Raw genomic sequence first — 13,756 nt, forward strand, 5'->3', positions numbered from 1 at the left:
AGGTAGTCTGGCTATCACCAGACCAAGCTTTTTTTAAATCAAATCGCCGGCAGATCGGGCTGGGTTTACCCAGTCTAGTGAGGAGGTGCTGTTGTTGTAAATATTTTTTGTGTAAAATGTATTTGTATGCTATTTAAAAAAAAGTGCAATAAAAGGTTTATGGATATACATGTCTGTGGTGGTTTATTCATCAAATCATTTCCATTATTATTACAAACAGGTCAGGATTCTATGAAATAAACATGTTTTCATGATTTGGATTCCCTTCTTATGATCCTTCTTTTTGTGCCTTTATGCTTGGATAGTTGTCAAAATTACTTAAACTAATTTATAAAAGATAAATAAATAAAATATTGAAAATAAAAAATAGTATATATTTAATATTTTGCAGATATCAAGAGAAAACCTGAAAACATCAATTTAAACTTTTATTGTAACCTTTTTAATCACACTTTCACAGAACAAATGCAACATTGTTACAGTAATATAAGATCTCGAATTAGATTTGTTTTCTTAAATGTATTATTATTAAATATTTTTACAAGTCCCAGAATCCAGTCATTATTTCCTTGTTTCATAATATGTGTTCCCTTATACCACATATTAAATAATTAAGTAGAACAGAAGGCTACTTTAATTACAGGATTACAATTACAGTTTCGTCTATGACAAATGCACTTCGACAGACAAGAATGCAATTACTACTGGTCCACTACTGACAAAAAATAAGTAGGCCTATGAGGTTATTTTTTTAAGGATAATGTTTGTCGTAATTTCTTTCTTTTTTTTACGGCAAGCAGTGTCTACCAATTTTTTTAAACATGTTTTTTTCATTTTTTTTTCATTAGATTTTACAAATCTAATGTTAAAACTCTCCCTAAAATGCATACAGAAACCATCGAGGCAAACAGTCATGCACAGCTGCCTGTATTATTTCATTAACAGACTGTCATGCAATTTTCTAATCATTCTAATCGAGTCTCCTTTCTCCACCTCGATATGTAAAGGCTGTAAGCTTTCAGGGTTTTAAAACACTGCCATCGTGTGGAAACACGCACTTACTGTATTTTTAACTCCTTCAGACCTGAATTATGTTTCAAGTTTCTGAAAAATATAAAAGTACATTTTCCCAGCTCATGAGGCTTCTATAAATGAGACCAAAAAAAATTTTTTTGGCTTTAATTATAATTTTTTTTGTCCATTTCAATGGACGTCAGGTCAAAACAGGTGTACTTCCCAAAAATGTACCAACATGAAATAAATTAATAAACATAAAAATTGTTGGTCTATACTTTAAGCTTTTTCTCAAGGTCAAAAACCTTTCAGCAGTATACCATTTCAATTTTAATTTTGAGGTTTTTGTTTTACAGATTGCACATTGTTTGTAACAAACTAAATATCTTTGACTCAATATTAGAATAATTTTCTGTGTGCATCTTTCTTTTTTTAGATCAAAAACTTGAACATTATAACATTTCAACTTTAATTGTAAGGTTTTTGCTTTATAGATCGCAGATTTGTTTATTCATAACAAAATAAACCTAGGAATCAATCAATGTATTCACGTTAGAGTCATTTCCTGTGTGCATCTTTGAAACAATTTCTCTGTTAACGGTTTTCTTGTATTTTTACAGTACATTACTGGCAGCACGGTTGCAAGCAAGTTACGGTATTTCGATTTCCAGTAACTGTAGTGTAATTCACTTTACAGTACACACGATCAGTACTGTAAACTACAAAATAGTACTTTACTGTATTTTTACTGTATTTCGTAATTTGGTCTGCTTCTGCTGTAATAAATTATACGGTATTGTACTGCAATATCTATATTGATACATTACTGCTAAATATTGTTGTAATTTTCAAAATAATTACTAATAATGATAATATTATATTATAATACTATAATATGTAGTTATTAGGAAAATATAGTAGGAAAAAAAAATACTATGGAAGTCAATGGCTACTGTCAACTGTCTTGTTACCGATATTCTTTAAAATATCTTATTTTGTGTTCAGTAGAATAAAGAAACTCATACAGGTTTGGAACAACATAAGGGTGAGTAAGTGATGACAAATATAATTTTTGGGTGAACTATACCTTTAAAGGGAAATTTTTTATTAGCCCATGATTTACTCACCCTCAAGACATCCTGTAGGTGTATATGACATTCTTCTTTCAGACGAATACAATCGGAGTTATATTAAAAAAAAATGTCCTGGCTCTTCCAAGCTTTATAATGGCAGTGAATGGTTGTTTCTGTTTTGAAAGTCCATAAAAGTTCAATTCAATTCAATTCAAGTTTATTTGTATAGCGCTTTTCACAATATATACATATTGTTTCAAAGCAGCTAAAAGTGCATCTATCCATCATAAAAGTGCATCCATCCATCCATCATAAAAGTGCTCCACAAGGCTCTGGGAGGTTAATAAAGGCCTTCTGAAGTGAAGCGATGCGCTTGTGTAAGAAAAATATTCATATTCAAGATGCGCCTTAAATTTAAGTCAAATCCGTGTTTGTTTGGCCGGAAGCTAGTTATTTTACTTTATAAAGTTTTAAATACGGATATTTTTCTTACATCTCCATCTTCCTCATCACTCCACATAAAGTCAACATCTGAGATATTTCCATCAGCTATATGTTCAAGGACTTCAAGAACTGTATATTCTGCATATGAAAAAGTTTCAAAAATGTATCGGTACCGTGCTGTGATATAGATTTTTTTATATAAGAAATTTCAATCAGCATTACTGGAAATGTGATTTCATTTCAGTAACAGGCTTTTGAACCCACTGTACACTCTAAAAAATGCAGGGTTAAAAAATAACCCAACCTTAACCACGCCGCTGGGTCACTATAGGACAGAACACGCGCTGGGTTGGTTTGACCCAAGTGCTGGGTTTTTCCATTTAACCCATATTGTTGGGTCATTCATTTGACCCAACCAGTGGGTGAAATTGACCATCTTGCTGGGTTAAGTCTTACTCATGTGCTGGGTTATTTCCTGTATCATTGCCTTATTAAAATTAGTAACAAATATTTTTTATATTACTAATGTAAAATAATGATTATCTCTGTAATAATAAACCAGAGAGGCCACTGTATATGTGATTTCAATCATTTATTTTATTTTTTTACATTTTTAATACATCTCTTTAATATTTTTTTGTAAACAATTATTACAATTATACAATGTATACTCATTCTAAGGTAAAAAAAACATAACGGTTCATTAAGTAAGGTCTTTATACACCACTGAAAACATAGTTATGTATATGATATTGCATTTCTGTTAACAGATCCTTCTAAATACAGTATTACACAATGCACCTTTAAAAGTCAATAAGCAACTAATTTGAACTCTTATACGATTATGATTTTATTTATTAAGATGTGTTGATTTATTAAGAATAGCTACAAACATTTACAATGCGACTAAATATCACAGGGTTTTCCTCAAATTTGACAGAGGACGATTCTTTTCCATTAATTTGATACACTGCTTCGTGTATTTAAAATGAAAAACTAAATAAAACTTTGAAACAAAGATCACCAGCCTCCAGCAAAGACTCGGTCTCGATGACGTGGCCTGGAACAATGGCAACGGTCTGACGTGTCCCCCTCGTCGCATCCCTGATGCTCCAGTCATTTTGTAAATATTCATCCATGTTGGTCCCCAACTGTTGATTACACACAATCACTTAGAGTGTTGCAATATAACTGACATGCAAGTTTTTTGTGGAAGTATTTATATTTTTTTATTGCAAACATTACCAAATATGGCCAAATGTGAAAAACAAACAAAATGTATATTTACACATCTAAATAGACATTTATCAGTCTAAAATAGGCTGGGATTCAGGATAAGACAAAAACACGATTTGGAAAATGGATTCATGATGTACTTGCTCATTATAAACATTTTGTAAATTTTGAACACAAAAAAAGTTATGGACTGCAGCTTTAAAAATTAACAAAAATCTATTTAAAAAAAATGCAATTTTATGTTGCAAACAGAGATTGCACCTTTAAATATTCTAAACCTAAATTAATTTCATAGTTATCAAGCATATCAAACGTCTACCCTTATTGAAGTAGAAACACTAAAGCAACTTACAGGTTGGATGTCAAGTACCTCTGAGCCTCTGTGTTGGGTCTGAAGCCCTTTCCTCCTCTCCTGTAACGTTAGATGGATGGGGGAAGCAGAGTTTGCAGGACCTTCAAAGCCAGCAGCTAAACAATATGAGCATAATACATAAAGTTACATTAACATTTAAATAGTATACTGTATATAACAATTCATATTTCTAAAGTAGCATTTCTGACTTTTCTGCCCTGGTGTTTAAAGGGTAACTAAACACCAAAACAACTTTTTTTAGTTAATGATCTGTAAGAATGGAGCTTCATAAATGCTGTTCTTTGATTCGAGTACATTTTTTGACATTTGGGTATAAAGTGTTTTAATTTTCAAATATATGGTGTAAAAACGTATGAGTGCTGCCCTCTTCAGGTTAAACGGAAAGCTCCTGCAGTAGGGGTACTCTCTGACGTAGGGAACTCTCTGACGTCACTCTGTCACGCCCTTGGTGCGAGCTCACCACGCCCTTGGCAGCCCCTGGTATAAAAGCATCTGGTTCCGTCAAAACTACTGTAGCGAGTCAGGAGTTGGATTTATGAGTATTGAAAACGATCAGGATAGCATATATTAGCATCTAGTTAGCATAGCATTTATATAGTTATTTAGATTATTTCGTATAGCCTAGGTAGTTAATTAGCATAGTTGTTAGTATATTGTTATATTATTAAAAAAATATTCAATTCAGTGGGGGAAGGAAACCTCTGTATGGTCCTTCTTCAGGAAACTCTTCCCTGATCCGTGTCACAACGCAAGAAGGTATGACCACCCGAATGTGTTGGCCAAGGTAGCCCCAACACCACCTAACGACATTGCGATATGCAAGGTGTCTATAAGCGCTGAAAGACAGGTAGTGCACATGTATGTTGAAGTGGAGGATACACTGGTTTTTAATCAATTATTCCATTTTTTTATATACATTTATTTTTTATATATAAAATTTAACCTTTCTTCCTGGAACTGCCTCTTCCATCTCACCATATAACTGTACGTAAGTGCCATATACAGCTTGTAACACATATGGGTTTAGTGCTACAGGCTCAAAGCCTGGATGTGCCGTTACACAGCCCACTCCACCAATCTGGTCACACCTGTGTACTACCTACAACATGAGAATTGTTTATTACTACTTTGTTAGGATGATTTATTTAATATTTGGTATGTGGAGGTTGTGTTTTTTTCAGGGTTCGTACAAGGTGCTTAAAATGCTTGAACTTGAATTTGACTTGAAATTTATGAAATGGAACTTAAAATATTGAAAGACAATATGTGAAATTAGTGTTTCATTTTATTGATAAAGCAAACTTTTCACACAAAATTATATCTTTATCAGATAGGCTGAAGCTTTAGAACCATTTTGCATGGCTATGAGTGTGATATTGTTCATAAATATCAAAGTATATGATACAGCTTACATTCTTCAGGTCAACCATATTCATGAGGTGGAAATCTGTTTGAATGCGATATCTTTGTCATAGTAACCTTTACATTGTTCAAGTTTCCAGTCATTGCATCTGCAACACTTTATTTTGTACCTTAATTTTATTTTGTTTAATTGGTTTATTTCTGTTTACCTATTTATGTGTATGAATCCTGGTTTTGAGTATAGTACTTATTAACTGAATTTAACACTCTGGTCTTGTCATATTTCATAGCTATACCTTGGGTATCTCCCTGCAACAGACAATCTCTACCAGGGACAGTGAGCTGCAGTGCCCACAGGTACACCTGTTGAGACAGAATCATTTGTAATTGTAGAGGGAGACTTGTCTTGAAATAAATGGTTTTCGCTTAATTATTAACACAACATCATACCATAATTAACCTTTTTAATTTTTTTTATAGTTCCGTTAGCATTTGCTATAAGCATTAGCCTAATATAGCCATAATGCTAATGTTTTACCAATCAGACACTGGCCCCATTCTCCCTTGCGCGGCTGCTTCGCTAGCATCGTCGGATGCCGATCGCGATGCGGGAGTTAAAACCGCAGTTTGAGCCAGCGGCTCGAATTGATATGGCTCCGGCCCTGTGTCCACAGACAATTCACCCTCCTCTACTTCAGGTGAAGGTGGGGGAGAAAAGTCCTCGACTTCAAAAGACCGCTCCGTGGCAAAGCTACTTGCGTCACTCCAGTCACTCTCCATTTTAGAGTCTGACAGCAGCTGTCAATTAATCCGTCACTGCGGGTCTCAGGTGCACGCCCCCCCGCTCAGCCCCGCCCTCGGTTCGTCCCCTCTATCTCCGCTGGGGTCTGCCCACTTTTCCAGCATTTTTCAAATATTGCTAGTGGGTGGCCAAACTCTGAGCAGGGGTTTAGTTACCCTTTAAAATGGCGCTGTTGTGACAATAGCAAAAACTATTTGGCCTCAAACATCGCGCACACTTGATCCATAACCACTGTCTTAGCTACTAAATTATTCTTAGTAGGCCTACCTCAGGTCCTAACAACTTGTAATGGTTTCAGGGCGAGAACATAATATGAAATCGATTTATTTCTCATTGCCTCAGTCGCCGTTTGTAAAGATTGCACGTCAGACGTCATACAATTATTATTTTTATTTTTTTTTGGTAAAAACTATCCTGGTTCCGACATAGACATTACAAAAGAAACACGCAGACTGTGCTGGAACTTACCCCCGTCGCTTCCTCTGACGAGAATTTCTTAAATGTGCGAGCAGACTTTCCACACAGACTAGTGCTAGACTTTTTTCCCGCAGTTTTTACGTACGAGCCTATAGGGACCATACTGCGCGTGCACGGTTCATTCAAAACGCTTTCCTCACTTTTAATCACTAAACGTCCACAATAAATACGATATTTAGGAGCTGAAATTACTATTTAAACTGCATATTTCATTAAGGCTGCTGATATAGCTGGTTTACAACGTGGCATTTTGTCAAAAAAATCTAACCGGCTAAGCTGTTAGTAATGTTTTACAGAATAAATACGTTATACCCCTCACACTTCCATATCAAAGACTGTATGCTGAACAGTGAAATTATTATTGTTAAAAATATTGGTAAACATATTAACTTACCATAAAACACTGCCTGCTCCGAGTGAAGTCCTCCTCGAGTCAGAAGTGAAGAATCCAGAAAGTTCCGCACAGAATAAACCGGTTGCTGGGTCAAAATAACCCAACCAGCTGTTTATTTGTGAATTACCCCCTTACAACTCATTTGACCCAGCATGAGCAACCCAATAATGTGTTTACTGTTTACAGTGCCCCTAACCCAGCATTTTGACCCAGCACAATCAACCCAACAATTTGTTTACAGAAACAACCCAGCATTTTTTTGAGTGGCATTCTAATGGACAGACACATTTAAACATCCTGATCTAAAACTTGCAATTCTACAATCGATTTTTAACTTTAATTAATAAGTTAAATCTTTCTATTTATATACATAAACTATGAAATACTGGCAAAAATATCAAACAAATGTAAATAAAACCATAGAAAATGTTGCTTGCTTCTGTGTTTGGAGTGAAGTGCTGCCATGCTTCTCTTCAATGTAGTGTTTTTTTTCTCTCTTCATAATTACTACATGCAGAGCTTTACTGCCATTTGATTGGATGACAAACGTCCAATCTCATGGACTGCAGGCTTTAAACCTCTTTAAACTAGGTGAAATGCTCCAGAAGAAAAAAAAGAAAAGAAAAAAAGGGGGGCTGAGCGGCTCACATGTGATGTCCATTGTAATGGACGCAGGGTCTGACTCTGAACATTTCTTCCGTTCATCAGCAGGATTTTTTTTTTATATCTCATTGGCTTTCATTCATGCTTGTACATCGATCATCTCGACGACCCTCAGTGTTCTCTGCTTCTGAGAATCAGTCTGTGTTTTTGTGCAGTCATTCTCGCGCAGCCATTTTTCAGCTGGTGAAACTTTGAAAGTATTTGATTGCAAACGCGGGAGCGGTTTCAAAGGTAAGATAATGCAAATTAGGCTACTTTATTTAGTTTACCTATTTGTCCTTTCCGGTGTCCTGCCAGTTTTTCGCTTCCATCTTCAGGATGCCGTTTTATTTGAAAGTAATATACATTCATACAATAATTATTATAAAGTTTTAATTTCCCTAAAGTTAAAGCTATTCATAAAGCGTAAAATAGAATAGTGTATTTTGCTTTATGCGTCAAACCCCTATTTTTTTTTAAATATATCAGTCATTTTCTCCCTTTTTGCAGTGTATGCCATGTATCTTGAGGAGATTTCCCGAACGACCAACGTTACATCTGGATTGACTCTGTTCCTCTGTGCCTTCGCTCTGCTCTTGCTGGCTCTCTATGGTCAACGAAGAGGACCAGGCTGCTCCTTTCCTCCAGGTCCCAAACCTTGGCCGTTAGTGGGCAACCTTTTCCAGATGGGGGAACAAATCCATTTGTCATTAACAAACCTGAGGGTTCAGTATGGAGATGTGTTCCAGGTGCAAATGGGTTCTCTTGTGGTAGTTGTTTTGAGCGGCTATTCTACAATCAAGGAGGCTCTGGTACGGCAAGGAGAGGCATTTGCTGGACGCCCTGACCTTTTTACATTCTCTGCAGTTGCTAATGGCACCAGTATGACATTTAGTGAGAAGTATGGTGAAGCTTGGGTGCTTCACAAAAAGATCTGCAGAAATGCCTTGAGGACATTCTCCCAAGCTGAGCCCAGAGACTCAAGTGCCTCGTGTCTTTTGGAGGAACATATCTGCACAGAGGCCATGGAGATGGTGAAGGCTCTGAAGGAACAAGGAGATAAGGTTGGAGATTCAGGGCTCGACCCGGTTAAGTTGCTAGTGACCTCAGTTGCCAATGTGGTTTGCACTCTGTGTTTTGGCAAGCGGTATGCCCATAACGATAAAGAGTTCCTTACCATCGTCCAAATCAATAATGAAGTGCTGCGCCTCTTTGCTGCAGGGAATCTGGCAGACTTTTTTCCTATCTTCCGTTACCTGCCCAGTCCGTCTCTGCGAAAGATGGTCCAGCACATTGGCAGAATGAACAGCTTCATGGAGCGCAACATCAGGGAACATCTCATCACCTTTGATAGGGTAATACTGCTGAAATAAAAAGATGAGAAGACAATCATAATGCAGGAACATGATTTTTTTATCCCAGAGATGAGTGGCAGATTGTTAGTGTCAGAAGCCTCAGATTACATCTCTTCTCATGAGATCAGAGTGAATGGACAGAGGTTATATACTCCATACATTTATAAATGCTTCATTAGAAAGAAAATCTGTCAGCATGCTTGCATATGCAGATATCAAGTTTGGGGTCGGCATAATTTTTTTTTGTGTTTTTGGAAGAAATCTCTTATGCTCACCAAGGCTGTTTATTTAATCAAAATACAATACAGTAAATTCAATAAAACAGTAACATTGTGAAAAATAAAATTACATTTTTAAAAAAACTTTTTTAATATATATTAAAATGTATTTTATTCCTATGATGGCAAAGCTGAATTTTCAGCAGCATTACTCTAGTCTTCAGTGTCACATGATCCTTCAGAAATCATTCTGATATGCTGATTTGGTGTAAAGTAACATTTCAAATTCTAAGCAATTTTGAAAATAACTGTCTTTACTGTCACTTTTTAATTCATCATTGCTGAATAAAAGAATAAGACTATTCATTTCTTTTAAAAAACAAAATCTTACTGGCCTCAAACTTTGAACAGTATGTTATATTGGTATTTTTTATACATTGTGGTCTCTAACTCAGTAACTATTATCTGACCTATACTCCAAAATATAATGAGATTTCTCTTTCAGAGCGCCTGTGAAGTGATGCTTTGTTTCTGTTGTTTCTATACAAACTAAAATATTCACATGCACAGTTGAATTTGGTGTAAACAATGTATGCATGTGTGGAGATGGAGAAGGCACCCGCATACATGGCCAGGAACAAGATGGATGTAAATGTCATAGAGAGAGTCAATTCACATTTGAAACATTTTGCAAATCTGATTCTCTGTGTTTTTGTACAGAACTGTATTCGGGACATCACTGATGCCCTTATAGCAATGAGTGAGGACAGGCTGGAGGGCGAGGAAACGGCCATGCTCAGCAACTCACAGATCGTCCACAGTGTTATTGACATCTTCGGAGCCGGTGAGAGACCAGGAGTCAAGAGAATAAATGTGCGAATGTGAACAGCATTGTGCTTTTAGAAATACATACAACAGCACAATTTACATCCAGAACCAGATGTTTTTCCTGGCTCTTTGTTGTCAAAGGGGGGCGACGTCAGACTGATCTAGAATTAGACCTGGAGTTTTTCTGAGAATTTGCTTTAGATGTATGTTTTTCATCTGCTCTTGGCTTGTGCTGTTCATTCCTGTTTCAGTTTATGCATCTTTGTAGTTCTAGTTCATTAAACCGTATTTAACAAACCCCCATGAGGAGCTCAAAGCACTCATTTTCATTCTTTTAGCCTGAGAACAGCCCACAACACATCTTCAGTCGATTTGTTTGCCCATATGCTAATTGTGACTTGTGTCTTGAGGCTGTTAACCGATTATGATCATAAACAATGCCTTTTTTTTTCCTTTTAGGTTTTGACACTATCATCTCCGGTTTGCAGTGGAGCCTTTTATACCTTATCAAGTTTCCAGACATCCAGGCTAAAATCCTCCAGGAGATAGGTGAAGACTAGAAAGGGCCAATCAAAACAACACTGTGTTTACTGGAAAAAAACAACAACAAAAAAACAATTTCCCTTCATGCACATCCCTTTCTTCAGCTGTGCTGCGGCATCCTGGGGAAACTGAATCTGCATTAGCTGGGATTTGTGGTTCGTTTTGAGACAGACACAGGAAACCAAAGATTATAGACAATTCGATACACAATTTTTAAAGTGGAGCTTAAAAGATGTTGAAGGAGAACCAAAATTGTCTTCCTGTGGCCTCGCTTTATTTTGGTCTTTTGGAATTTGCTATAAACAGGAAATTATTTTGTTTTGATTTTATCCACAGGGTTATTTAGAAGTGACTGCAAACAGAGACATCTGAAAATAATTATTCTTTTAAAGAAATCTTCCAGTGCTAAAACAATTTGTGAGGTCCAAAATTATATTGTCAATATAAGTATTTCTTCATCTTCTGGTCTGTGTGTTTATTATGCTATATGTGCTTTCCTAGATAACCAGGTTGGTATGAACAGGCTTCCACGGTTTAAAGACAAGCCAAACATGCCGTACACAGAAGCTTTCATATTTGAAGTGTTTCGTCATGCATCCTACGTGCCTTTCACCATACCTCACTGGTGAGTCCATTTTTCCTCTCTGTTTCCCTATAGTATCATAGTGTTATAGTATCATACTATTATCATAGGACTGCATTCATAAACAGGTACTCACATTTTCCTCCATCATGTTATCTAGCACAACTGAAAACATAACACTGAATGGATACTTCATCCCCAAAGACACGTGTGTGTTCATCAACCAATATCAAGTCAATCACGATGTGTAAGTATCACATTCCTGCCACATTCTTATTATATTTGTTTCCTAAGTCTCTCCATATTATATAAATATTATTTATTATATTAATATGATATTATAATATGAAATATAATGTAAATCAATTATTATAAATCATTTCATTACATCATTTTATATATAAAAGTAAAGTTATTTTTATAATATTTTTAAATATATTTTTACATGATATATATATATATAAAACGTTAATAAATAAAATAACTCAATTGAACTGTATTAAACTCATTCTTTGGCAAAAAGGGACATTTGGGGCGATCCTGAGGCTTTCCGACCAGAACGATTCCTCACCCTGTCTGGCCATCTAAATAAAAATGTGACTGAGAAGGTAATTATATTTGGCATGGGAATACGGCGTTGCCTCGGTGACAGCTTTGCCCGTCTGGAGATGTTTGTGTTCTTAACCACCCTGTTGCATCGTCTGCACATAGAGAATATTCCAGGGGAAGAGCTTGACCTGAGCTCTACATTTGGACTCACCATGAAGCCCAGACCCTTCCTAATAAAAATCTCACCTCGTAACTAAACTATTATGCTCTCAGTGTTCTAGATGTTATGTTTAATGCACCCCAAATCAACCTACAATGCACCTCAGAATCATTGAAGTCACACCACAAAGCTAATGTTGGCCATCACTGGACTGCTAAGCTAATTCGTCACTTATAATCATCATGTGGTCTTTTCTCTACCTCTGTTTTAAGTGGCCTTAAACTTCGTTATGTTAGTGTTTTATTTATATAGTATTCAGCTCAACTCAACTGTTACTTGTATGTTTACTTTTGTATTCTGAGCTTATCAATATATGTATCATAATTATGCATGAAAGTTTAAGCTTGTAAGTGTTCTGGTTACTGCTTTTCGCACAGATATTTGAAACATCAAAGAAAGCCACAATCTGTTGTTAACCTGTTTTGTGTTATATAAACTGAATCAGTGAGAGAGGATCAGAATTAATAGGCCTATTACTGATGTTGCATTAACGAACAAATATTGTTAATAATGAATAAAATGTAATCCAGTTTAATATAATATATTGACTATACAAAATTATATGATATTTATAATACTTTAATGTTGTCAAGTCTCTATCATATCACTAAACTGTTGTTATCCGTCTTATTGAACATCACAGAATTTAATAGAATAAAGGACAGTTAAAACCCCTAAAATGCATTTGCTGCTTTTTTTCATTTTCAAAGTTTGTGAAGAGAGATGAGTGATTGAGATCTCTTTGTGTCTCTGACTATAGCATGAGCTGGTATTCATGTACACTACCGTTCAAAAGTTTGGGGACAGTAAGATTCTTTATTTATTTTAAAGAAACTTATACTTTTATACAATTGTTTAAGACTTTTACATTATTGCAAAGAAAATCAATTTTAAATAAATGCTGTTCTTTTGAACTTTCTATTCATCAACGAATCCAGATTTTTTTAAAATGGTTTTTAACACTGATAATAAGAAGAAAAGTTTCTTGAGCACAAGTAATGACTGCTGAAAATTCAGCTTCGCCATCACAAGAATAAGGGGCCCTTAGAAGTCGCCGAGCTCAAGTCAAAAGTCAGGCACTTTGCACTTTGTCTAATTGTAACTTCATCATTCTTATTTACAGGTTGTAAAACAGGACTCTAAATTTATTGTGATTACCATTGTCCTCAAACCATCACATGGGCCTTTCATGTCCCCGGAGCACCCTGTGTGTGTTTTGCATTGAGATCTGACTGCGTGACAGCGTCAATCGCCACAACTCTCTCGCACTCATTTGCCTCCTGTATTTGCCAAGTGAGGCTTCATTCACGCTCATTTCCTTTTCACACATTAGCAGCATAAATTGACCAAGTGACTTCATAATTGGCGCTGGTTCCTCTATTCCCGCCGCTGGGCACCGTATGTGCCTGATTGGGTTGCATGCGATGGCTGGCCCACCTTTGCCTTCGGCGTTAGCCTGACACGCACATTTAGATAAGGGGTGAAAAGGGACACACTGGGTACAAATTCTTTCTCACAGAAAGAAAACATATTACACACAAAAAAGGCCATGACTGGAGCTGCAATTGCTAAAATGTATAGCGAAATTAAAGATAGGTTTGTTAATTTACTTTGTTTATTTTGTTTGTTTAAATTTACTTTGT

General features: G+C 35.9%; 1 protein-coding gene across 1 annotated transcript; it reads left to right on the top strand.

Annotated features, from left to right (window-relative positions):
- Positions 1-7,958: 7,958 nt before the first annotated feature.
- Positions 7,959-12,783, top strand: LOC130070723 (cytochrome P450 1A1). Its single transcript, XM_056235220.1, has 7 exons — positions 7,959-8,069; positions 8,328-9,172; positions 10,111-10,234; positions 10,678-10,767; positions 11,263-11,386; positions 11,505-11,591; positions 11,868-12,783. Exons 2-7 carry the CDS (start codon positions 8,336-8,338, stop codon positions 12,148-12,150), a joined length of 1,545 nt encoding a protein of 514 aa, XP_056091195.1. The 5' UTR covers positions 7,959-8,069; positions 8,328-8,335; the 3' UTR covers positions 12,151-12,783.
- The last annotated feature ends 973 nt before the right edge of the window (positions 12,784-13,756 follow it).

Source organism: Rhinichthys klamathensis, unplaced genomic scaffold (assembly GCF_029890125.1).
Source record: "Rhinichthys klamathensis goyatoka isolate OS25496 unplaced genomic scaffold, OSU_Roscu_1.1 h1tg000417l_1, whole genome shotgun sequence".
Lineage (NCBI taxonomy): Eukaryota > Metazoa > Chordata > Actinopteri > Cypriniformes > Leuciscidae > Rhinichthys > Rhinichthys klamathensis.

Bases quoted from the DNA above. Each gene is read 5' to 3' on its own strand.
- LOC130070723 (XM_056235220.1), top strand. From the start codon at position 8,336: ATGTATCTTGAGGAGATTTCCCGAACGACCAACGTTACATCTGGATTG. The intron at 10,768-11,262 runs GTGAAGACTAGA...GTGCTTTCCTAG, and splicing joins TAAAATCCTCCAGGAGATAG to ATAACCAGGTTGGTATGAAC. The intron at 11,387-11,504 runs GTGAGTCCATTT...CATGTTATCTAG, and splicing joins CCTTTCACCATACCTCACTG to CACAACTGAAAACATAACAC.